Genomic DNA, 26,099 nt, shown 5'->3' on the forward strand with positions numbered 1-26,099 from the left:
GGAAGAATCAGATAGGACTGTAAGCAAATCTGAGGGTCACTTTATTGACTAATGATGATGTGGATGCTGCTGTGTCTGGGCAGGTGGTCCAGGGTAGTATAAGAAAGCAGGTGTAACCAGGCATGGCACACATTTTTGATCCCAGCACTCCAGAGGCAAAGGCAGGCCTGTGAGTCCCAGACCAGCCAGCACTACATAGTGAGACCCTGTCTCAAAAAAAAAAAGAAAGCTACTTGAGTAAGACACAAAGTGTAAGCCAGTAAGCAGTACCCCTCCACAGCTGCTGGCTCCAGCTCCTGCCCCTCCTTCATGACCGATTACAACCATAAACTGAAATAAACCTTCCTTCCCAAGCTGCCTTTGTTGTCATGGTGTTTATCACAGCAAAAGAAACCTATTTTGTTAAAATGATAGATGAAAATTTTAAGTATCAACAGGGTGAGCAATCCTTTCACAGGTCACACACCTCTTCTCCGCACTTTCTTAAAGAGGGAAGCATTGCAAAGAAGCCACACTAGTCTAGACTCCAGCTAGTCCAAAATAAAACAACCCGGGCACAGTGGTGCATGGCTGTAATCCTAGCAACCAGGAGGCTAACGTAGAAGGCCAACCTAGGTTATATAGACCCTGTCTTAATACAACAATAAAATAAGCAAACCAAAGGAATGTGTGCAAGTAAAACCATTAATGCAAGAAGAGGAGGTGCCGACATAGAAATCATAACCAGAGACCAGGTCATTGAGCTGAACCCAGTGTGGTGGGTGGTTCATGGGCTGACAGTCAATCCTGACCCGAGCTCAAGCCTCCCTTCCATGAGTGGAATAAAAAACAGATCTGTGGTCTGGAGAAGCTGGCCTCTTGTCAGAGAAAAATCAACCTGGAGCAATCAGGCAGGGGTGGATGGTGATAGTTTTGGCAGTGCTGTCTGTCCTGACTGTCTACAGCACAAACACCAAGCCACATAGAAATCCAGAGAGGACCAAGAGGAGATGCCCATCTATCTTTAGTTCACAGGCAGCGGTAGGTATTCTGCAATCACCACAGCTGATGATGACTGTGAGGACACAGCCTAGAGGTGTGCTGGTCTCCTCTCAGCCTCTGCAGAGCTGGATAACCAAGAGGGAGCAAAAGCTCCCAGCCCCTGAGAACTCCTGCCCTTCAAGGACCCACGTTGCTTCACCCTTCACCACCACGGCATATCCTTTACCAGGGATGCAGCACTGACACCTGAGGCCCCAGCTGGACGGCCGCTACTTACCTTTAATAAAATGACAGACTCAGGAATGACGCCGAGGGCCCCAAGGGTGGCACGGTCATCATTTAAAATCTTTCCATCAATTGACAAATTCTGGTCAAAGGGAGCGACTGAAAATGCATGCATGATCTGTGGCAATACAAAAGAAACAATGTCTATACAAAGGACAACACTGAGTCCTGTAACACCCTTGAAAACATAAAACAGATTCTAAAAAACAGGAAAAAAATCCAAAGGCTCCAAAGTACAAAAGCAGCCAGCCCACTTGCTACAATGCTAGAGAGTGTCCCTAGGAGGCCAAGCCTCAGGAATAGAGAACAGAAACAATTAGACATTCAGGTCGGTTGATTCAGTGTCCTGTTGCCTCCCCAAGTCTATCAGGGGGAACTCAAAGATAGGGCTGTGTTGCTTGCACCCACACTTCATCAAGATCACCCCATTCCTAAGGTGCCCTACAACACATCATAAGCAAGCACATGGTCTCATTCAAAACCATTTCCACGAACAAGTATGAATGCTCACCTAAAAGTATTTTTAGGCTTGAGTTGTCTGGTGCCTATAGTTCATTTATGGAGGGGTTAATGCACGATGCCTTTCTGAATTTAGAGGTTCCATTGCAGAACAAGTCATACACACAGAATTCCAGGCTGGCTTGAGACACTCGTTTCAGAAACACCACCACCACCACCACCACCACACACACACACACACACACACACACACACACACACACACACACACAAATTTGGACAAAATTGTTTCTAAAGGCAAGGTTTGGGTTTCTAAAGACAAGGTTTCTCTGCGTAGCCCTGGCTGTCCTGAACTTGCTCTGTAGAATGGGCTGGCCTCAAACTCAGAGAGATCCACCTGCCTCTGCCTCCTAAATGCTGAGAGTAAAGGTGTGCACCACCACTGCCCACCTACATTTATCTCCTTAGCAGGCAGCCTGGACTGTGTCATTCGGACAAACTGTCAATATTCTTAGACTCAGTGTTGAGTCTCTGGGGACCAAAATACAACTTCAGAGAAGGGCTACGTGCTGTATCCCAACAGTGGCCAAGCAACAAAAGTCAAATACATTCCAAAACACATAATTCCTTCAATGTCTTTCAGATTCAGAAAGTTTTAAAAGAATTGATGGGGTAGGCCTTTATTTCCAGCCGCTCGGGAGGCTGGGACAGATCAGCCAGTGTTAACTTAGTGAGACACTGTCTCAGTGAGGGCACACTCATCTAGTATAACAAGACCCTAAATTCAATCTGTGCTATCACAAAATAACCAATAATGGTTTAAATCATTTCTGGATTGTAATTACATCCAGAGAGCAGAAGGAATCTTGAAAAGGCTCTCAGACACCAATAGTAACACTATTACTATTCTTATTCTTATTATTTAAAGATTTATTTATTAAGTATACAATGTGCTGCTGGCAAGAAAGGCACCAGGTCTCACTACAGATGGTTGTAAGCCACCATGTGGTTGCTGGGAATTGAACTCGGGATCCCTGGAAGAGTAGCCAATGCTCTTACCCTCTGAGCCATCTCTCCAGCCCTCACTATTACTATTCTTAATAGGTAAGGCAGTTTTAAAAACATTCATGTGAAATTTTTAATTAAGCTATTTATTTTGACTTAGGTTCTTACTATGCTTAGCACTGAGTGTCTTGGAACTCACTATATAGATATGCTGGCCTCCAACTGTAAGAGATCCAATCGCCTCTGCTGGAATTAAAGGCATACATTACTACACTCAGCCAAGATATTCTTCAAAAGTAATTCTTTAGCACCCAATCTTATTACACTGTTATCCCTGATGCTAAGGGAGTCATCCAGCTTTCATGCTTTCTTCTACTTGGTGGCAGAAAGACGGGTCATCTGTAGGAATTCAGTCTCCAGCTCCCTGTGCAGTAGAAAGGGCTGGGGTAATGCTTACCGCAGGAGTGACTTTAAAACTGGCTACAGATAAGAGCTCTGGTCAGGTGAGAATGATACCTGGATTTCTCAAAAAGACATGAACACCCAGAGGTGACAAGGGCGCGGTACTGCCAGTGAGCTTCCTGAAGCAGCAAGACTTGTTCCTACACTTCCTGCTGTGTAGGATGTACAGACAAGGCTAACTCTGCCAACCCCAGACCAGCATACCAATGTGGAACAGGTTCCTCAGCACATCCAGCAGAGCTTCGATGGAGATGGGTGACAGTGACTTCACACAGGTAAGGTCGCATTCATTTCCCTCAATATAGGATGGCTTCTTCTCTTGAAATGCCCACTCCATGAGATGGGTCAAGCCTCAAATCCCTTGAGATAGCCATATCATCTCTGAGGGACTGACACACTGTGCTGTGAGTACAGACAAAGGCACGTAAGTGTGTTCAACAATGACTGTGGCCTTCATGAAGCCAGCACACGACAAGTATTGCACTAGACACTGGAAATCTACACTAGGAAAATCCCTCCGGGTAATGCGGGACAGGTGGTTCAGCAGTCCGTATGGGGTGACACAACTTAGGTGCAGGATTCTAACAGGGACTATGACAAGGTATCCCAGAAGAGGTGCTGGGAGAAGACAGCAGTGGTTTCGAAGAGAAACAAATCAAGGCAGGGGTCCACGGACAGTACAGAGCTTGAGTGCCAGCATACAATACAGGCTGCCTGGTAGTGACCTGCTTCCTAACTGTGGACATTCCAGGAGCAGCAGAGCATGCCGCCAGACTTCAATTACCCACATAACTGAGGCAAGGAAATGCAGACACTTCAGCCACTTCACCCTGTGCCCAAACACCACCCCCCTAAGGGCCAATGACACACATCTTTAGGGAAATAAAATTATGCACTGGAGAAGGGAAGTGGAAGAATGACTACTTAGCATGAGTTAGGTCTAGATTTGAGTATTTGTTCAGCCAAACAAACCAACAGGAGAGAAGCATTACTGGATTATTGGATGAACTAACAACTATGCAAAACAACAAACTTTAGTTTTTTAAAATGTTTTCAACATTTACTTATTTTATGTGTATGAATCTGATGCCTACACGAATGTTACATGCAACACTTATATACCTGGAGCCTACTAGAGTTACAGATGGTTGTGAACAGCCACGAGGGTGCTAAGACCTGAACCTGAGTCCTCTATGCAGCAAGTACTCTCAAGAATTTCTTAACTACTGAGCTGCCTATCTAGCCCCCCAAAGCAACTTTAAGGTTCTAAGCAATAGCATATGGAAAAGCATCTATCTATACAACCTTGATTTACACTGTGGCAGACTGTCACCCAATTCACCTAGAGCAGTGTGCCCAAAGGAAAGGCTTCATTCTACAAAAGAAAATGAAGTACAACCCTTTTTTTAAAAAAAGCACCTACTGGGGCTGAAGAGATGACTCAGCAGTTAAGAGCACTGGCAGCTCTTTCAGAGGACCTGGGTTCATTTCTTAGCAACCACATGGCAGCTCACAGCTGTAACTCAGTTTGAGCTGATACCTGTACCCTGATAGACTGTACCCTGATACAGACATATATGCAAGCAAAACACCAATGCACATAAAATAATTTAAAAATGTCTACAAAAGACAAAAAAGTACCTACCACCACCAACTGAGAACCACATGTATGCCACACAGCTGCGGCGGAAGGGTCGCAGCTAGCCGATGTTCTTAAAGCACTGGGCAGCAGGGGGAAATTCCATCCCGCCACCCTTTCTTTCAGTCCTGTTTGATTCACAAGAGTGGGAGATGAGAGGAAACACCACAAAGAAATCACTGAGGAAAAAGCGTGTGGGGGTTTCATCTGAATAGCTGCTGCCGTGAAGCAGTTCATCCAAGCAGGTAACACACTCCCAGGGGGAGAGGTTATTTTTGCTGCCTTCTAATTTATTCTTCAAAAACAGCGATCCATAATAAGAGCAGCACAGGCCTCAGAAACATCCTTGTCCACAGGGGCTCTTTTTGTAATTTAAAGGTTTTGAATGCTCGAGGTTTACCGCTGACAGGCAGAAAACCGGCGGTGGAAACAAGCTTTCTCAGATGTAAAGGGCACAACAACAGAGGGAAGATATTATGCCAACACATTTATTTTCAGAGCCATGGGTTCAACCAAGGGAAATGCTGTTCTCAGGACAATCTGGAACACATAACACCCTCAAAAGAAGCCTGCACTTTTGCCTCAATTACAACGATAAATATCAGCAACAAGAAAAATGCATTGCCATGAATGCCACCACATGAAGGCAGCAGACAAGGGAGCGTGGTCAGCTTTTGGAGATCCTACAGTGACTCAAACCACAGGGGCCAGATTGTTTTTCATGGACATCTTGAATTTATCAGCTCTTTCTGCTGAGGGTTTGAGACATACTATTGGAACGCACACTTATGGAACTTTCCCTGACACCCAGAAGTGATACCATCACAAAGAATTTGGGTAACTGCCTGTGTGTGTGACCTTATAGATTTCCAAGTGAGAGTATGGATGGGGCATTAAACAACAATTTGGAAAAGGCTACTATATAAAAAAAAAAAAGATAAAGATGAGTTAACAACCTAGCAAACAGGGCTAGTGAGATGACCTGGGGCAAAGGCAATTTCTGCCAAGCCTGATGATCCAAGTTTGGTACCTGAGATATACACGGTCAAAGGGAATCAACTTTCATGGGCTGTCCTATGACCACAAGTGCACCACAGCACAATGCACCCATAAACATATCTACATACAAAATAAATATACATACACAAAATAAACATATTCACACACAAAAAAGTAAACAAATAAATAGATGTAAATATATTCTAGCCAATAGACAATATGTCACCAAAAATACTAAGAAATGAGAGGCATAGACAGGAGTTTGATTTGAGTCAGCCTGATCAATTTAGCAACTTCAACATAGGATAGGCAGGTGTTCTTAGCAAAGCTCAAAAACAAAAACGGGGTGGGGGTGGGGGAGCTGGAGAGATATTAACAGAACACTGTTCTTACAGAGGTTCACAACTGTATGTAAATCAAGCCCCAAGGGATCCCACAGCTCTCTGATTTTCTAAGGCACAATACAGACAAACATGCAAATAAATAAATTTAATCGGACCTGGCACACTGGCTAGCTTTATGTCAACTTGATAAGCTTGAATCATTTGAAAGGAGGTAACCTCAAATGAGAAAATGCCCCCATAAGACCAGCAACAGGGCATTTTCTTAGTGAGTGCTGGGGGAGGGTCCAACCCAATTGTGGCTGGGGTCATAGATAGGCTGGTGGTCCAAGGTTCTATAAAAAAGAAGGCTGAGCAAAGTGTGGAAAGCAAGCCAATAAGCAGCATTCCTTCATGGTCTCTGCAATAGCTTCTGCCTCCAGGTTTCAGCCCTGCTAGAGTTCTTATTCTGACTTCTTCCATTGAAAAACTACAATTTGTAAACCAGATAAACCCTTTCCTCCCCAAGATGTTTTGGGCATGATGTTTCATCACAGCAACAACAACCCAAACTAAGATAGGTGGTGAGAGGGCTCAAGCAAGTAAAGGTGCTATTATTGTGCCCGGCCACATGACAGAAGAAGAGAACAAGTTTCCCCAGAAAAAACTGTCCTCTCACTTACCATACAGACAGACCCACACGCACGCAAAAGAAACAAGAAAATGTTAACAACAGCAAAGAACTTTTGAACAAGCTTGAGACTCCATGTTTGATCCCCAGAATCTACATTAAAATGTGGGCGTGAGCTGTCCAGTGATGGCACACACCTTTAATCCCAGCACTAGGGAGGCAGAGAGAGTCAGATTTCTGTGAGTTCAATGCCAGCCTGGTTTACAGAGCAAGATCCAGGACAGGCTCCAAAGATCTAGAAAAAACAAAACCAAAAAGTGGGTGTGTAGGGCTGGAGAGATGGCTCAGCAGTTATGAGCACTTGTTACTCACCCAGTGGCTAACAACTGCCTATAACTCCAGTTCCAGGGACCTGATATTCACTGACTTTAAGCAGATTAGGTTCTTGCCAAGTACTTGGTGGATATACATACACTCAGGCACACACACATAAAATACTTTAAAAACCTGAGTAAGAGGACTGGAGAGAGAGCTCAGCAGTTAATAGTAAGGGCTGCTCTAACAGAAGACCTAAGTTTGGTACTTAGCATGCATTTGGGGCAGCTCTCAACTCCCTCTTCTGGACTCTACAGGCTATACTCACCTGTACACATACTCCCACACACGCAATTAAAAACTAATTAAAAACATATAGGTATGGCAATGTATACTTGTAATCCCAGTGCTGGGGAGAAAGGGAAAGGAAGTTACCTAGATCTTTGCTGGTCAGCTGACCGAGCCTTATATGGCAAGCTCCAAGCCAATAGGTAACCCAGTCTCAAGGAACAATGTAGACCCTTGAGCTGGTTGAGTAGGAAAAGACACTTGCTGATGATACATAGTGTGATAGACCACACCTTTGGTCTCGGCTCTCAGGAGACAGAGGCAGACAGACCTGTGAGCTTGGACTACCCGCAGCTGCACAGTGAGTTGCAGGCCAGCCAGAGCTATGTAGTGATGCACTGCCTCAAAAATCTATGTGAATGAATGAATGAATGAATGAATGAATCCCCAACCAAAAAAAAAGCCAAAGCCAAGTTTAATCCTTGGAACTCTCGTAAAGACTGTCTTCAAATCTCTACAAGTGTATCATGGCCCTGTTCCCACATTCCCCTCAGCGCATATACACTTTACTCACACACACACTACACACACACACACACACACACACACACACACACACACACACACAGTAAAATTTTAGGAGCTGGAAAAAAGATTCAGTGGTTAAGAGTACTTGATTTTCTTGCAGAAGACACAGCAAGAATTCCCAGCACCCATATGCTGATTTCCAGCCACCTGTAACTCCAGTCCCAAGGACTTGGAGACATGTTTTTCTCTTCTCTGCAGGCACCAGGCACCCAGCTGGTCCACATGCAAGCAAAACACTCATACACAGAATCTGAAAATTTTATAATGAATAAAATTTTAAAATAAAATGGGAGAAGGTGCCAAGATAGATAGTTTTGGCCTCCACATGCATGAGTGCACACACACATTCACACAGGCATACACGTGTGCAAACCAAACAGGAAACAAAACAACAAGAACAAAGTGTGCTGAGAGCTCCGGCTCATCCTAACAAGCAGTCCCAGTGCTGTTTGTTTCTCCCTCAGTAACAAACTCACAGTCCAGCCAGGAAAAGAGAGAACAATTATCCTGAAGTTTGTTGTGGATTAACAAGTTCTCTCGAGGCCTCCCACCTGAAGAAAAGTGTATGTGCATAAGCTATCACTTGCCACCTGGATACAAAAACTGGCTACTGTGAAAACTAAGGGGTTTTTGGTTGGTTTTGGGTTGTTTTTTTTTTTTTTTTTTTTTTTTTTGGTCCAGCTAAGAGGTTGTGGTCACAGTGACAGTAACAACCCTCTGTGAAAAAAAGTCCATGTCAGGTTTAGCACTGATAACACCATGGGGGACCTAAAGAAACTGATAGCACCCAAACTGGTACAAGGTCATTCTTGCAAAGTAGAAGTGGTGGCACACACCATTCGTCCCAGCACTTGGGAGGCAGAGGAACAGCCTGGTCTATAGAGCAAGTTCCAGGACAGCTAGAGCTATACAGAGAAACCCTGTCTCAACGCTCCCTCAACAAAAAAGTGATACATGATCTTTAAGAACCATGTTGTATCTCTGGGATATTACAGAATCAACGCCAGGACGAATCTGGAGCTTTACTACCAACAGGGAGGCCTTCCTTGTGCTTGGTGCCCTTTTAAACACTTCACACCAATGGTCAGGAATGTGGGGAACACACCTTTAATCCCATCACTCAGGAGTCAGAGGCAGGCAGATGTAGTACCAGGACTGCCAGGGCGGCACAGAGAAACCCTATCATGAAAAACCAAAAACCAACCGAACAAACAAACATTTTAACTTGGGGCCCTACAAGCATTTAAAACCCAGAAAGTCCTCTCCAGTTGGATTACTACCATAAGCAGTTAGATTAGTAATGCCTCAGTCCCAGAAAAAAAGATGTGGGGAGGAACTCACAGAATCCTTGAGAGTCCAGACAGACATTCAATTTCCCTCACCTGAATCTTCAGTTCTTTTAATGTCTGATTAGCCGACACCAGCAGTGCCTTCTCTCCTCGCACCTTTCTGTGCCTCGTGCTCCGCCGGATAACCTGCTTCTGGTAGGCCACGTAGCCCTGTTGGGACGTCTTCTGTCGCTTGGTACCTCCATTGCTCTAAAAACAAGATCCCAAAGAGATTACCCCATTCGGGAGGTTCTTCAGGCAAACAGAAGCTGGATACAACTGCTCCGGAAACCCTCTGACTCCAACACAGGGAGTCCAAGGTTCTACAAATTAGTGGGTTCACATATACAGGGTGTGTGCGTGTAAAAATGAACTTATAACTGCCTGTAAGTAATTTAAAAGTTCGTTATAAAAAACACTTAAAAAAAAAAAAAAACAAAACAAAGTTTCACCTCCAACCAGGAACAACAAGAAATTACCAGTTGTGCTGACCTTCTTCTAATCCTGGCACTTGAGAGGTAAGGCAGGGATTCTGAAGGCCAGCCTAGGGCTAGACAACAAGGCCCAGGGCTGGTGAGATGGCCATCAATGCCAAGTCTGACAGTTACGTAATATCTAATTAATATGTTTAAACTAGTTCTCTTGATGCCTTCCACTTGAAGGCACACAGTTAAATATCACTTACATATAGAGAAAATGGCTATTTTTTTGTTCCAGTTAAGAAGTTGTGACCACAATGATCAAGTGATCAAGGTAGTTTGCAAGAACCCTCTGGTTGTTCCCCAGGACCCACACAGGGCAAGATGAGAACCAACTCTTGCTGTCTTTTTAACCTCTACTGCATCCACACACATATACACAATAAACAAACAAATGCATTAGAAAGTTAATAAAAAAAAAACCCAAACGAGTCAATAAATTGAAATTTCAAGATTATAGAATTATGTAAATAAATTTTAAGTTCTTTTACATGTTTTCTTTGGGGTGGGGTGGGAGTCATGTACCAGAGGCTAGTCTACAGCTCCCCCTGTCTGAACTAACCCTCCTGTCCCCACCTTCATAGTGGCAAGATTATAGCAGTATGCCAACACTTCAGATTTACGGAGCTGGGGACGGAAAGTAGAGCTCCTGCATGCTAAGCATGCACGCTACCAACTGAGCCACATCCCTGGCTCCTTTTGAGAATGATATGGAAGTAAATATCAACTGTAAAATCAAAGATTAGGCTTTACTCAAGCAATGTGCTTCTTGTTGTATCAGTGGTGAAGGGAAACGGCTTCGACTACAGTCCTGTGAAAGCAAACAAAAGAACGCCCGAGCACAGCTTGCACATTATAGAAATGCTGATCTCCAGAGTACAGACCACTGTTAAAAACCAAGGCGAAGGTGGACTCCAAGACCCTTGGCTAGATGGAAACCACCCAAGTCACACAGACCATGCAGTTTCATCAACTCGGGTTCAGAGGACACAGGGAATCGTGCCTGCTAGCTTCTCTCAAATGCACTAGACACATTACACGGGAAGCTGTGTTTACCTCTGGAATACTCAGAATCAAATATTTAGAGCAGCATGATCACTGCAACTTACCTAAACACCCACAAAAGCACAGGACTATATATATACAGGTATGATACAGGCTGTACCAGTCTTCAGAAAAGAGAATAGCAAGGAGCCAAGTGTTCTAGAACATTTTTTTTTGGTCTGTTTTGAAAGTGTCTCATTATGTAGGTCTGCCTTGAACGTGCTATGTTCTCCAGGCAGTGGGTGATCATGTCTTCCCAGAGCTGGGATTGGTGTGTGGTGGCTCTCTACTTACAAAGGCCTCACTGAGATGTTAACAAGAGGTCCAGTTTGCCTATTAAGCAGGCCAGAGAATAAAAGTGGGATTTTTCAAAATCCTTTTTTTCTGGTTTAATTATATCTGGATAAGATAACTGAAGCTCTTCTCTGGCTTCTAAGATGTCACTGAGTGTCAATTGTGGTGAAAGGGGGTGCTGGGGTCACTGTGGACACATGCGCCTCATTCATATTATGAATGTATTTTGCAATTCATAAAGCAGCTACAAGGGCCCAGACTCCACAAGAACCTGGTCTCAGGGTGCTGCCCACTGGCAAGGTTCTGCCCACTCTAGCCAAAGCTTGCACGCGCACAAATGTGTTTCTAAGATTCACAAGAAAAAAATCAGCCAAGTTAGCAGTCCTGAAAACATCTGACAACCCGACTGTGAAGAGGGGTCATCTACAGACAACAGGATCTACTGTACAAACCCAACCTCACCTCATGCCCCACCCACAACTAAGGTCTTCTCAAATTGACTGTACAAAGGGTCTAAAGGCTTTTCCTGGAATTATTGTTCTTTAACTCATCTCAACCCAGTAAAGCCAGCACACTGGTTGTTGTTCCTTTCCCGGCCACTGGTTTTAAAAGGCTTCCAATCACCTAAGAGCTATCCACTGAGTGTATCATTAACCTGAATTTCAGATAACACGGAAAGAACTGGGTTGATCTGGCTTAGAGAGGAGGGAAGGGGATTTGCTCAGCTCCATTAAGGAGCACTAAGGCCTCGATTTATGGCAGGGATTTACTGCCCTGCAGTACAACCAGCCACCATGTTCTGAGACAAAACGGGGAGGGGAGGGTGACATTCTGAAGACACTAGGTATCCCCAGGGACTAGTTACTATGCTCTAAACAGAGGGTTAGAAGAGATCCCGCCCTGCCCTGAACCAAAAGTATTTAAAACATTCTAGAGTATTACAATATCCAAACATGGAGAAGGGAGATGGAAGAAAATTATAATGTGCACAAAATAATTATGGCATAAAAAGCAATGCTCTCCAACATTCTGCATCATATTTGTACACGTGAAATCTTTTGCCATCCACAACTGAGGACAGCACTTCCACACCCACCTGAAAACATCACTGTGGTCATGACCACAGTGAACAAAACGCTGTTCAGAGAAACAGCCAGCATTTCAAAGTCTGAATCACATGAAAATGTAGAGTTTGCTACACAACTTGGGCTGAAAATCAAGCTGAAAACAGAGACCAACAAGAAACACATCTGCAAACTCCTAGGTCCATATCACAGCTAGGCAGTGTGGCCACACCAGTAAACCCAGCACCCTGGAAGCCAAACAGGAAGACTACGGGATCAAGGCCAAACTTGGTTACGTGGCACTGCAAGGCCAGCAAGCCTGTCTCAAAAAGGAGAATAGAGAAAGAAAGAAAACACACCAGCACAGATCTCAACAGGGTAATCGAGCACCTCAGTTAGAAAACAAGCTGAAATCCCACATTACCACAGAATGCACCAAGGCCACGGGCTACCAAGTTTAACAAAGGAAACTACAATCTGTCTGCCCACGGTCAAAGGGCGGCGCATAAAACCATGTGGTTTTGTTACTCCATGGGTTTTGTTGCTCTGTTTGTTTTTTAAGGTTATTTTTAAGACTCCAACAAAGCACGGACAACAAACACTGGCACATCCTTCTACAGTAGCATAGCTGGGTAACTACACACAACATTTACCTTGAGGCAACCGGGACTTAAGACTTTTTTCAAAAAGTTTATTTATATTTAATGTATGAGTGCTCTGCATGTACACCTGCCAGAAGAGGGCATCAGGTCCTATTATAGATGGTTGTGAGCTACCATGTGGGTGCAGGGAATTGAACTCAGGACCTCTGGAAGAGCTCTTAACCTCTGAGCCGTCTCTCCAACTCCGCAAAGACTTTCTTATTCTACATTAAAAATAAAGCAGTAATATCAGTGTGTACTGATAGACCGACAAGTCCACAGACTGTTTTTTGCAATGGAAGAGGCAGAGGACCACTCCAACAGAGAGGAGATGAATGTAATTTAACTACCCTATCTCAGGGTAAAAATATTACAGGTATTAAAAGTCAAACATTAACTAGAAATAGCATGGTTTTAAAAACATCAGTATCAGCTGGATGTGGGTGCACTAACAATAACCCAGACAGAGGCAGACAGAGAGGGAAGAGCAAACGAAGACACAGAAGACTAGAGGCAGGCAGGTATCACAGTAAATTTCAGTTCATTCCAATCTGGGGTTTGTTATTCCAGAAGACCCACATATGGTTCCTAGCATATTAACCAAGAGGCTCTTCTGGCCTCTGTGGGTACCTGTACTCACATGGTGCATACATATACATACTCATAAATCTTCTTTTAAAGCCTGAAAATGTATAAAGTGATCTACAGACTATTCAAGGAACACAATGATCTGTTTATTTTCCAGAACCTGAAGCTCATTCACATATCCATTTACACTTCCTATAAGAATAATTTTCTAGGGCTGGAGAGATGGCTCAGTGGTTAAGAGCATTGCCTGCTCTTCCAAAGGTCCTGAGTTCAATTCCCGGCAACCACATGGTGGCTCACAACCATCTGGAATGAGGTCTGGTGCCCTCTTCTGGCCTGCAGACATACACACTGACAGAATATTGTATACATAATAAATAAATAAATATTTTTAAAAAAAGAATAATTTTCTATACATTAGGACAGGGAATCCTAACAGAAAACATTCGTTGGGTTTTGTTGAGACAACCTTGGTCTACAGAGCTAGTTCCAGGGCAGAGACAGTCATGGCTATATAGAGAAATTGTCAGGGTAAAAAAAAATAAATAAATAAAACAAATAAAACAACAAACAAAAAAACAAAAACTTGCATGGCTATTGAACATACCAAGATACACGTCTTGTTTTAGTATTCTTTTGCTGCTTAAAATATACTTTTCCCTTAAAAAAATTTATTATTATTAAAAATTTTAGCCACGCAGTGGTAGTGCACACCTTTAATCCCAGCTCTTGGGAGGCAGAGGCTGGCGGATCTCCATGAATTTGATGAGGTCAGCCTGGTCTACAAGAGCTAGTTCCAGGACCATAAAACAGAGAAACCCTGTCTCCAAAACAAAACAAAAATATTTTAAGGGTGTTAGTGAGGTGGCTTAGCAGTTAAGAATGAGTACCACTCTTGCAGAGGTCCAATGTCGGTACTCAGGAATAACACTGGATGGCTACAATGGGATAGCCAAGGCTTCTGAGGGGACCTAAACTCATGAGCACATACCCACACCCAAATACATATAATTATTGTCTTAACTGCATTTTATTTCTTTTGTGTCATTAGCATGTTTGTGGTCAGAAGACAACTTGCAGGAGTTGGTTCTCTACCTCTCAAATATGAGTTCCACGGACTGCAGGTCATCAGGTTTGGCTGGTGCCTTTATCCCCTGAGCCATCATCACAAATGGTGTCAGATCCCCTGGAGCTGGAGTTATAGGAAATTTTAAGCTGCCTGATGTGGGTGGTGGGTACCAAACCCAGGTTTCTGTAAGAGGACTAAGCATTCTACTAAGCAGACCTGGGTGACCACAAACCCTTAGTCCTGCTGCCTCCACTGCAAGAGAGCAGGACTGTGCTTGTGCCACCACATCTCATTATAGCCTTCCTTCCTTTTTCATTTCTCTAAAGATAGCCTCACTCTGGTCCAAAGTGGCCTCAAACTCACAGGTGGGCTGTCCTGCCTCAGCATCCTCAATGATCTTAATCACAAACTGCCCCACTCAGCACTTTTATCTTTATTTGCTTGTTTTGAGACCAGGCTGTTTTTGAATTCTCTAAGTAGACCAGGCTATCCTCAGGCACAGTGATCCACTTGCCTCCACCGCCTGCGTGCTTTAAAGGTGTGCACCACCTCAGCCACCGCACCTAGCTACTTTTTCCTTCTTAAAAGAAATTAATTCTAAAGGAAACAAAATACAGAACAAGTGGAAAGGGGACTCAGAACGATGTCCCAACCAGGGAAGAGACACCAGAAGCATGGAGTAAGAAGGCACAGTGATGCAAAGACCTTCAATGCATACTTGATTAAAGTCGGGGTCTTTTTCTCCATCGGGCTTAGCTTCTTCCTTGTCCTCTTCTGTCTCAGAACTACTCACATTCAACTCTGGGGCGGAGTCCTTCATCACCTGAATGCACCAGGATCAGAGAAAAATGAGTCAGGCACTAAGTGAGCATTTGGTAGGGGAAGAGGCTTCCCTGGGACAAGTGGTTGAATCAGGAACCAGGGCTGCTTCCTTTGATCTTTAACTTCTTGTAACCTAACCCTGTGGCCTCCCGGGCCCCAAAGTTTTGTTTACTCATGTACCTTTATTTTATTTATTTTGAAATGGGGGTCTCCCTATTGTACCTCTAGCTGTCCAAGAACTCACTATATAGACCACACTGGCCATGAACTCTGCTGGGAATAAAGGCGTACGCCACTATGCCTGGCTTAGTTATATTTTTAATTGTGTTTTTTTAAATTTGGTTTTCTATTAACTGTTTTTCTTATTTAGTTTTAAATGTCTTTTTCATTCTGAGACACACAGTTCAGGTGCCTCAAAAACCAGAAACATCAAATTCCATGGAACTGGAGTTATGGGTTATGATGCACCTGACATAGGAAGTGAAAAACAGAAAAAAGAACTGCTCTTCTGCAGAACACTGTGGATATGGCTACTAAACTCAAATTATACAATGGCTGCTTCTTCTACGATGTAAATGGGCTGACGGTCAAAAGGATTAAGGATATTCAGGGGGAAGTGGAGATGCTTACATTATGTTCCTGTCCTCAGCATGTTTGGAAATAAAAGCCTTTGTTTTAATTTATAAAATACAACTCTACACCTATAATGGATTAATTAGTTAAGGTAGCACTCTTAAGCAATGGATTTAGTAACTAACTGCCTTTAATTCTCCCAAACCCTGGAACGCAACTGACTGGCGCACGTGCTCTCCTCAAGGCCAATACTAATAGAGAAGAATGCTCTGAAACCACTCCTCCCCATTTCACCTGCACTTCAGCGCAACGCTGAGGCCCAGCCTGGCTTTCCTTGTCCTGTTATGCTCCCAGCTCTACTCCCACATCTAAAACCACAGAGAGGGCAATTTTTTAAACCAAAACTCAGACAGCACTGGACATTCTCCTGCTACTTTCCAATTGCCCAAGTTCAGTGCTAAGTGGGCAGATTTGATCCCCTACATCTCCCAGTCATGCCCACAAGAAGAGAAGGTACCTTCTTGTTGTCCACAACTTTGTGGACGTAGATGGTGGCCTGGGTGTATTCTCGAAGGTCCCTCTGCTGTTGGCACAACAAGCCTTCTCTGCAATCTGGACAGAGATCTAGAAAACAGTAGAGCAGAAGTAAGTGAAGAATTGCTTCAAAAACCCGTATCGGTTACCACACAGCATTTTCAGTAACTGATGTGTTAGGCTGCATGCAAATGATGAGGAAATCTGTGCACTAAACGTTCAGAAGAGGACGGCTCAAGGGTCTGCCAGAGAATAGAGCACTGACAGACCCTTCCCTTCCCCCTTAAACTGTCAACTTTTAATGAAAGGAACAAAGAGTAACATGCAAACTTACCAGGATCAGAAATATACTGCACTTCAGAAGGGTTTACGCCTCCCACTTCAATTCTTGTGATTTTAATGACTTTATCCACAACAAAGAGCTTTTGAATCATTTGCCATTCGCTGGGCCATATGAGAGCTATACTGTGCAAAAAAAAAAACAAACAAAACAAAAAACAACAAACAACATGCCTTAAGACACGTGGAGAGCGACAGAGCAAACATCCTACAACAAAATCAGTACCACCAACAATTTGCTGTAAGAAACAAGAGGGGAATGACTTATTAAAAATGAAACCAGAGAAACAGTGAAACTTTATGAATAGTTCTGATATGAATCTACACTCACAAGCTGGATAAAATAAATTAGCTGCAAAAGAAAAGGTACAGGATAAGGCTACTTATAGAAAACACATAAATATACAATTAAACGTGCAATACTTTTGACTATGTAAACATAAATTCTGCTTTGGGTTTTAAGCCAAGGTCTCAACACGTGGCTGAGGTTGGCCCAGAAATTGTGACTGTCCTGCCTATGTTTCAGTATGCATCCTTTAAAATGATGACTTTTTGAGACAGATGACTCAAATTTATAGTAGTTACTGCAAGACAAAAGGAGAGGAAAATGAAAATAAAAAGGAAGTTAAGTACTAGGGGCCTTCAACTATAATCACATAGTCTGACTGTCTGCTGGGATTCTAGTCATGTACCACCACACCCACATGATGGGCTGTGTACCATCCCAGGTCCTGACGTATGTTAGGCTCTAGTCACTCAGCCCCATCCCCAGCTCTAAGACCATACTGTTTCTAAATGTCTAATGGTCACAATGGCAACACAGCAATGGAAGAAGTGACGAGTCTGGAAAATATGTATTTTTTCACCGATTTTCTTTAAATGACCTCAAAGATCGTTAAAATACAAATAAGCTCAGTCCAGCTTCATCCCACAGCACTTTTTTAATTCTCCTATTTGCTAATGTGCTGCTGTGGGCCAGCGTCTTTCTCTTCTCTCTAGAGTTGACAGCTGTAGAAAAAGACAGCTATTAGGTGTATGCAAAAGCAACTGTGGTTTTCACATTGCTGAAATCGCCATGAGAAATGAGAAGACATTTTTAATTGATGTGGTAATGTCATACATCATTTGGATGTACATTTCTCACTTTGTACTTAGCTAATGACTATTGTTATCAATTTTATGTTTACTTAATATTATGGAAATTATGTTAGATAAAAATCAAATTCAAGCAATTTTCCTTCTATGGGTTGTAAACCAGCAGAGACAGCTTGCAATAAACACAGCGTTTGTTCAAAGAACTGCTAAGAATGTACAGTGCAGTGGAAATCCAAAATGTTTTTCAAAGGAGATGAGTATAGAAGCTGGCCATGCATTTGACAATAAATGATCCATTGGGATCAATTACTGAGGCTGACCCTTTTAAGTAGGCAAAGGTTGTCAATGAACTCAGTGTGGAGTATTATTCTGCTATTTGAAGGAAATGGAAAGGTAAAAAGGCTGGGCAATTGGGTGCCTTGTAAGGTGTGGGTGTGTTGGTACATGTGATTTTGAACTACTGTCCTATCTTAATTGTGTGCAATGAAGAAACATTACTCAAACCAATTCTGATGTGCAATAAAATGTAGACTGTATATGACACTTGGTACAGCCAGTTTAAATGGCTGGTCCGAGAAACTCCAAAGCCAACCCACACCAAAATGTCTGGTCACTGGTATCTGGTGCTGGTCTGATCCACTGCAACTTCTGAACACCCACAAAATCCTTACTCCTGAGAACCACACTCAACAAATCAAGGAGATGCACCAGAAACTGCACCACCCACAACCAGTCAGAATCAGTTAACAGAAAGGGCCTAGCTCTCTATAATGTTCAACCACACAACTTCAAGAGCTGAATGAACAGGGCTGGGAAGTTTAGTCTCATCCACCACCTTCAACTCATTCCTTCTGACCAACTGACTACCTTCAAGCATCTTGACTTTCCTCAGAGAAAACACTTCCACTGCCAGCAGGTTGCAGAAAATGCTGAACACAGAGTTGAAAGTACTGGAATACATATATTTCTCATTGGCAAAAATGTTTGTAATATTTCCAGAATTAATAAAAATGAGTCTTGTTTTAATTTAAAATTTCAGTCTGAAACTGCAATTCCTTTTGCACAAACCTAATACAACCAAGACTACACTGACTATATGACAGGTAATGAAGACCTAGAGAAAGACTGCCGGACAAAGGAAAACATCCAGGTAACTTGTAGACTGTGGGAGAATAAAAGACAAGAACAAATTTCCCCGGGTGGCTGTATATCCTGCATGAAGAAGCAACCAATCCATCTCTTTTTAAAGACGGGTGTCCAGTCATAGGTCATATTTAGAAGGGACACAGTGAAGTAGCTCAGCGCATTCCTAATAGACCTTCATGCTAGACAAAAATCCCCTAACCACACTTGATCACTGGGGACAGAGAGCCACACGAAGAGAAGAAACTCACAGTTTCGAGTCTTCTTTGGTGAGGGAAGGAAATGTAAACATGAGTCCTCCGTGTGGACACAGAAGGGCAGAGTTCCCAATTGATGACACAGGAGTAGACCTTGCAGGCTTTCTATTCAAACAAGACAGGAGATAAATTCAACACACTACTGCATGAGGAAAGTTCTTATTTATTTTTGATTTTTCAACACAGGGTTTCTCTGTGTAGACATGGCTGTCCTGGAACTTGCTTTGTAGACCAGGCTGGCCTCAACCTTGCTGAGATCTGCCTGCCTCTGTCTCCCAAGTGCTGGGACCTGTAACACCATTCCCAGACAGGGGAGTTTGCATGTGCCCATAGCGGGGTGGAGGTAATATGTATGCATGTCGTATATGTGCAGGCACATGTGTACTAGTATACAACTCAAGTGTGCGAAAACCCAAGGATGATAGCAGGAGTCTTCATGACTTTCCCGAGCCTCTTACTTGAAGCCAGAGCTCACCTAGATGGGCTACTCAACTAGCAAACAGGTTCTGGAGACACCCAGGCTCTGCCTTCTGAGAACTCAATTACAAGTGAGCCTTCATTTGCACAGGTTATGCAGATTGAAAAGCTCATGTCATATGTGCGTCTAACAACTGAGCCACGAATGTCCACAGCCTGTAATATTTTATTTATTTATTTATTTATTTATTTATTTATTTAGGTTTTTAAAGACAGGGTCTCACTGTGTAGCCCTTGCTGTCCTGGAACTCACTATGTAGACCAAACTGTCTTCAAACTCAAGAGATCTGCCTGCCTCTGCCTCCCGAATGCTGGGATTAAAAGCATGCACCATTACACCTGGCTCCCCAACATTTCTTTTAAATAATAATTTTAAACTAGAGATACATGTAAATGGATATTATTAATTAAATATTTGTTCTGGGTTTAGCTGTGTAACTTTGTGGAAAACAAAGGTTGTCTGTGTGTGCCAGGAAAAGTAATCACGGATGCACCATTAAGGGAATCCATGAATTTTTTAAAAATACTAGCCAACCCATAAAAAGTAAAGAAATTTCTTTTTTTACCTAACAAATTTCCGCCATTCGTCTAAAAAGAAGTGTGACACAATATAGAGAGTATCCGTATCCTGGAAACAAGAAGCACAAACATAATGTGTTAGCTTTATTTCCCCTCTGCGCCCCTTAAAGTGTCAAGGTGATTTTCTTTTTCAAATTCATGTTGTCATGTAACTTGCTAGGTAGCTCAGGTTGTCCTCAAACTCAGAACACAGAACACAATCCTCCTGCAGCCTCCCACACTGCTGGGGTCATAGATCTGAGTGACCATACCCAGTGTGAACCACACTGTTTACAACGCAAATAAATGTATCCCCCACTCAAGCTGTGCAATAAAATGGAAACGGCGAGCTAGTATATCTCCCAATTAGGAAAGGATGTGAAAAAGGAGAGGGCTGGGATGATCTGAAATACTTTTGGCTGAGGCCTTTAAAGTCGTGGGACTTTTTCCCTCTCTGTGGCAATCATGGTACCTCTGGCCAGTTACTGAGACACGGTCTGTTTTTGTCCTGAAACAAATTCGGAAGGGAAGCCTTCTGTTCATTTGCGATCATTTTATGTAAGGCTTCGTTTTCTTCCCCTTCTCGTTCTAATATCTGAAAAAGATGGAAGCAGTTAAGCTGTCTCTCCTTGACAACATGTTCTCCTCTACATATACACCCATTCCACGGGAGAGGCACGCCATTCCCACAGTACCTTGCACTGCGAGCAGCACTCTTTGTAACTTGGGAACTCAGGAGCCTTTGGGAAGTACTGCCGCAGTTTACTCCAGGCCTCTTGAGAAAAGAGCCTCCTTTCATTTTCAGATATGCTTAATCCCCCTAAATTAAAAGAGAAAAAAATTTGCTTATAAAAACAGGGATGAAAGAAGTCATCTATTCCTTAAACATTTTAAAAGTGTATATATATATTTCTGTGTGCATCTGTGTAGGTGTGTAAGTGCACGGCACGTGTGTGCAGGTCAGAGGACAGCCGGTAGGAGTCAGTTCTTGCCTTCTACCACGTGAGTCCCGGGTGTCAAACTCAGGTAGGTCAGACTGAATCACAGGCACTTTTACTCAGAGCCTAATCCCTATTCCCTATCCTAATGGAGAGTCTATAGTGCTCTCTTTTCCTGCTGTTCAGTAGCCTCTGATTCATTTGTGAGTTTCAGCACTGTCTCTAGCTGCAGTGTCAGCATGAGCATACACAGGCTTCTACCCACCTTAGGATGCTAGGCACCATCCCCAGGGGTTAAGAGTACTTAGGTTCCAACCACACACAAAATTGCTAATTCCCTTAAAAGATTATGCGCAACTTCTAAAAGCATCTTGCAATGAGCAGTATGTTCACGGATGTATGGACCTCAAACTGTTCTCTTTAAATCAAAGTTAAGTAATAAAACAATGTCCTAACTAATCTAAGCCCTTGCCACTCAACCTCTAAATTTGTTCCCTAATTGCAATTGGTTTTGGGACTTTTATTTTTCCTTTTAAATTTTATTTTATATGTTTGGCTGCTTTGTCTGAATGTATGTCTGTTTGTGCACCACATGGGTGCCTGATACCAATGTAAGTCAGAAGGCATCGGAGTCCCTGGAAGAGCAATCAATGCTCTTAACCACTGAGCACTTGGCTTTCTTGGAGCAAGATGTATCTATGTAACTCAGGATGGCCCTTTAGCCTCCTGTACTGGGATGCTGTACAGGCGTGGGCTACCACATCCAGCCTGCAATTACTTTTGAAAAATCCTCTGGCTGTTCAAAGATCCCAAACGACAAGAAAAGAATAGGGGTCATGGCCACTCTGCCACTTTTGTAATGTCAGGAGGGCTATAATCTGAACCACAGTAATTTCAGTGAGGCTCCTCGATTTACTGTTCAATCACATGCAGCCTGACTGACTTCTGGTTATGTTGTATTTTTTCAACTATGCTAAAGTAAAATATGAGTGAACTGGGCTGACTGCCATGGGTTTCAATGCTGAGAGGCCCACGTGCAAGTTGTGTTCATGCCCACGGGTCAGGTACCTAAAGATGAGTTACCAAGCAAGGCAGCCACCACAGCACCTGAGCAACAAACATGCCTTTGCCATGCCAAATATGGTCTAATAATACAAAATGTAATCTTCCTGAGTTAATTCTAGTCCTCAATTCTTCTGACCCTTTGAATAATCTCAAGGAAAGGCTACCTTGAGCCAGGTGTGGTGATGTACTATAAGACTATAAGAGTAAAATAAAATATAGTATAGTAACTGGAGCCTGAGGAGGTCAAAGGTTCAAGGTCAGCCTCTTCTACAAAGAAGGACTGTCTGAAGGAAAATGGCAAGCAAGTGGCAAGAGGGTCCAACAATAAAGAGCACTGACTGCTCTTCCAGGGGATCTAGCATCAATTAACAGCACCCACATAGCAAGCAGCTTACAGTTGTCTCTAATTCCAGTTCCAGGGGACCTGACACCCTCACACAGATATGCATGCGGGCAAAACATCAATAAACATAAAATTAAAAAAAAAATCATTGGAATGATGAAACACACATAGCAACATACAAATGTTGAACTGCACGAGAGAAAGAAAAATCTTAACTAGGTTACAATCCTATGAGCAACTTACACAAAATGAGAGACAAATCAAATATACATAGGATACTGACATAAAAATTTTGCTGCAATAGGATACTAGATTGTTGCTCTTGCAAAGGACCCAGGTTCAGTTCATAGCACCTACAAGTCTGCTCCTAGCCAACTGTCATTTCAGAAGGCCCAATGCCCTCTCTTCTGCCCTCTACAGGCACTGATGTAGAGATGCAGAGTACAGAACTAAATTCAGGGCCATCTCTCCATCCCCATGTATAGGCACATCTACACATACATCTGTATCTCCCGCCAACACACAAACAGGATGTACACAATACAAGAAAATTACACTGTTGGCAAAAGTCAAGACGTAACCAGAGTAACAGGCAAGATGGCTGAGCAGAAGACTGGTGCCATGCAAGCCAGTCAACTTGAGTTCAACCTTGCAAATCATGTAAAGGCTGACGCAGAGAACTGACTTCACACAGAAGCATGTCCCCAGACAAGGATAATGAAGTTTACAAAGCTAAGAATGAACTTTTAAAAGGAAGTGATCAGGGGCTGGAGAGATGGCTCAGAGGTTAAGAGCATTGCCTGCTCTACCAAAGGTCCTGAGAGTTCAATTCCCAGCAACCACATGGTGGCTCACAACCATCTGTAATGGGGTCTGGTGCCCTCTTCTGGCCAGCAGGCATACAGAATATTGTATAAATAATAAATATTAAAAAAAAAAAAGGAAGTGATCAGGAGCTGGGAAGAGAGCTTAGTGGTTAAAAGAATGTTTTGTTCTTGCAGAAGACAGGAGTTTAATTCCCAGCATGCACTCAGGCAGCTTAACTACCTGTGATTCCACTCGAGGAGCTCCAATGCCTCTGGCCTCTGTGGAGGCCAGCACTCAAAGACACATACTCACACAGACATACTAAAAATTAAAATAAAATGCCACCAGATTTACTATGCTACAGACCTGCCCCACAGACCTGGTGTGGGCATCCAGAGGTTGAGAAAATGGGATTCAAAACTTGGTCTAGCCTGGTGTTGCACTCAGAATCTCAGTACCCAGGAGCTGAGTCATGGGGATTAATTTGAGTTTGAAACTAGCCAGAGCTATTGAGGTTTCTCAATAAATGAATGAAAAAATAATGAATGAATGAACATATAAATGCAGTATAAAAGAAAATAAAGAATTAAATTTAAAACCATTGGGTATTACCTTGGTTGGCTTAGAACTTGCTATGGGACCAGGATAAAAAGAATTCTCAGGAAGGTGTGTTGACACATTCCCGTAATCCCAGCACTTAGGAGGTAGAGGCAAAAGAATTCTGAGTTGATGATACCCAACCTGGACTACATAATGAAATCCAAACAGAACTTTAGGGAAAGGGAGGAATAAAACATGGTGGGAGCTGATGCCAAACGGACAACAGATACAACAGATACAAGCTTCTAGCTTACCATGAGGACACAGGATGTCTTCATTAAAATTTAATTCCTCCTCCTCTTCTTTTTTTTCTTCCTTTGATTCATCTAATCAAAAAAAAAAAAAGAGACTTACAGCTCTGGCTGTTATAGTTAAAAATTAAAGCAGCACAACTTTAAGCAAAGAAACTTGAAATAATACTGAAAAATCAAGGCAATTGAGACTTGCACAGGCGCGCAGAGCAAGGCTATACTTCCCTTCCCTAAGAGGAAAGGAGAAAACCTCAACAACAGCGAAGGATTTGAAGAGTTATGCAATGACCCTGGCTTGCACTGTGATCCCAGCACTGCAGACAATGAAGGTGGGAAGATCAGGGTCAGCTTGACCTGTGTGGGAAGTTGTCTCCTCCCAGCTCCGCAGACAGGGTCTCTCTGTGTAACAACAGCTCTGGCTGTCCTAGAACTAACAATGTAGACCAGGCTAGTCTCAAACTCAAAGAAATCTGCCTGCTGCTGCCTCCCAAGAGCTGGGATCAAAGGTGTGTGCCACCACTATCCAGCTAATTTTTATTTTTATTAATATTATAAAAGGAAAATAAGTTGACTTAGGAATCAGAGGTGGGTGGATCTGAGTTCAAGGACAGCCTCATCAACAGAATTATACAATGAAACCCTGTCTGGAAACAAACAAACAAACAAACAAACAAAAGCTTATCCAATAAAACATGCTTTTTCTCAATCTGAAAATTTACATATTCTATTAGCTCTAGTCAAGTGTCATCTACTGTCACTTTCAGCTCCCTGCCCTGGGCGATTCAACAGACCCTTACATGGACATATGATGTCACTGTCAACACCTCCCTGACCTTGCTTGTCTACACTGTCACCAAGTATAATCCTAGACACTGGAAATCAATCAAGGAAGAAATCTTCAACATTTGGAGACTGAACTAGTTCTTCTTTTTCTCACCCCCCCTTTTCTTTTGTTTGGTTTTGTTTCATTTTTTTGAGACATGGTTTCTCCTTATCTTTGGAGCCTGTCCTGGAGCTGGCTCTGTAGATCAAGTTGGCCTCAAACTCACAGAGATCCACCTGTCTTGGACTAGTTTTTCAATGGCTTTCCAGGTTAGGAGACAGTTTCATCACACTCAGTCTATCCTGCCATGTGTGAAGATACACACCTATGATCCCAGTACTTGGGAGGTGAAGGCAAGAGGACTATAAGTTCAATGTTAGCCTGGTTGATGGGGCTCCTCAAAGTGGGGGAAATGTCACAAGTTACTTAAAAAGCTAAAACAATGACTTAAGTGTCACACAATGGTAGAACACTTGCTCAGCATGTGCAAGTCTCTGAGTTTGATTCCCAGTGTGTCAAAAAACCAAAACAGACCCATCCCCCCCCCAAAAAAAAACCTTAGGTAGAGAACTAGGGGCAAGAAGAACACAATCAGACACATTCTGTCAACTGTCACAAACAGAAGTTACTTCTTGAATGTGAGATGGTAACCTCAGTAATAACTGGAAAAGGTTAAGTGTCAACACCAAGTTAATCTCTTAGATCAGACTCCTAAACTCTTGATATTAGCAAGTCAGAGGCAAGCATCTAATGTTCCCTAGTCATCCTGGAGCCTGCACCCATCACAGAGCAGTGTGTGCCAATTACACATGTAGCTGACTCTCTGGCCTGCTGGGAAAATAGCACAGGATGAAGCACTGCAGGTAAACTGGACATCTCATAGCATAACGTGTAAGAACGCTCGCTACCTCTGTCCCCACACACTGACTGTGGAAAAGTGAACCGGATCTGGTTAGTACACACACCCATACAGTGCCTGTGCAGCCAGCACTGCA

At 43.0% G+C, this 26,099-nt stretch overlaps 1 protein-coding gene across 4 annotated transcripts in view; it reads right to left on the reverse strand.

Annotated features, from left to right (window-relative positions):
• The window catches only part of Usp48 (ubiquitin specific peptidase 48), a 71,904-nt gene that overhangs the window by 5,805 nt on the left and 40,000 nt on the right, over nt 1-26,099 (reverse strand). For all 4 annotated transcript variants that reach the window (XM_050152342.1, XM_050152333.1, XM_050152323.1 and 1 more), the window contains exons 16-25: nt 24,285-24,356; nt 20,973-21,097; nt 20,750-20,872; nt 20,286-20,347; nt 19,237-19,347; nt 16,743-16,873; nt 16,392-16,498; nt 15,198-15,302; nt 9,355-9,510; nt 1,259-1,384 (exon numbers count right to left, since the gene is read on the reverse strand). In XM_050152342.1, the coding sequence (XP_050008299.1) occupies nt 1,259-1,384; nt 9,355-9,510; nt 15,198-15,302; nt 16,392-16,498; nt 16,743-16,873; nt 19,237-19,347; nt 20,286-20,347; nt 20,750-20,872; nt 20,973-21,097; nt 24,285-24,356 (1,118 nt within the window). The remainder of the gene's footprint in view (nt 1-1,258; nt 1,385-9,354; nt 9,511-15,197; nt 15,303-16,391; nt 16,499-16,742; nt 16,874-19,236; nt 19,348-20,285; nt 20,348-20,749; nt 20,873-20,972; nt 21,098-24,284; nt 24,357-26,099) is intronic.

The sequence above is a fragment of the Alexandromys fortis genome, unplaced genomic scaffold, assembly GCF_014885135.2.
Source record: "Alexandromys fortis isolate MF-2015 unplaced genomic scaffold, M_Fortis_MF-2015_v1.1 scaffold_26, whole genome shotgun sequence".
NCBI classification, from domain to species: domain Eukaryota; kingdom Metazoa; phylum Chordata; class Mammalia; order Rodentia; family Cricetidae; genus Alexandromys; species Alexandromys fortis.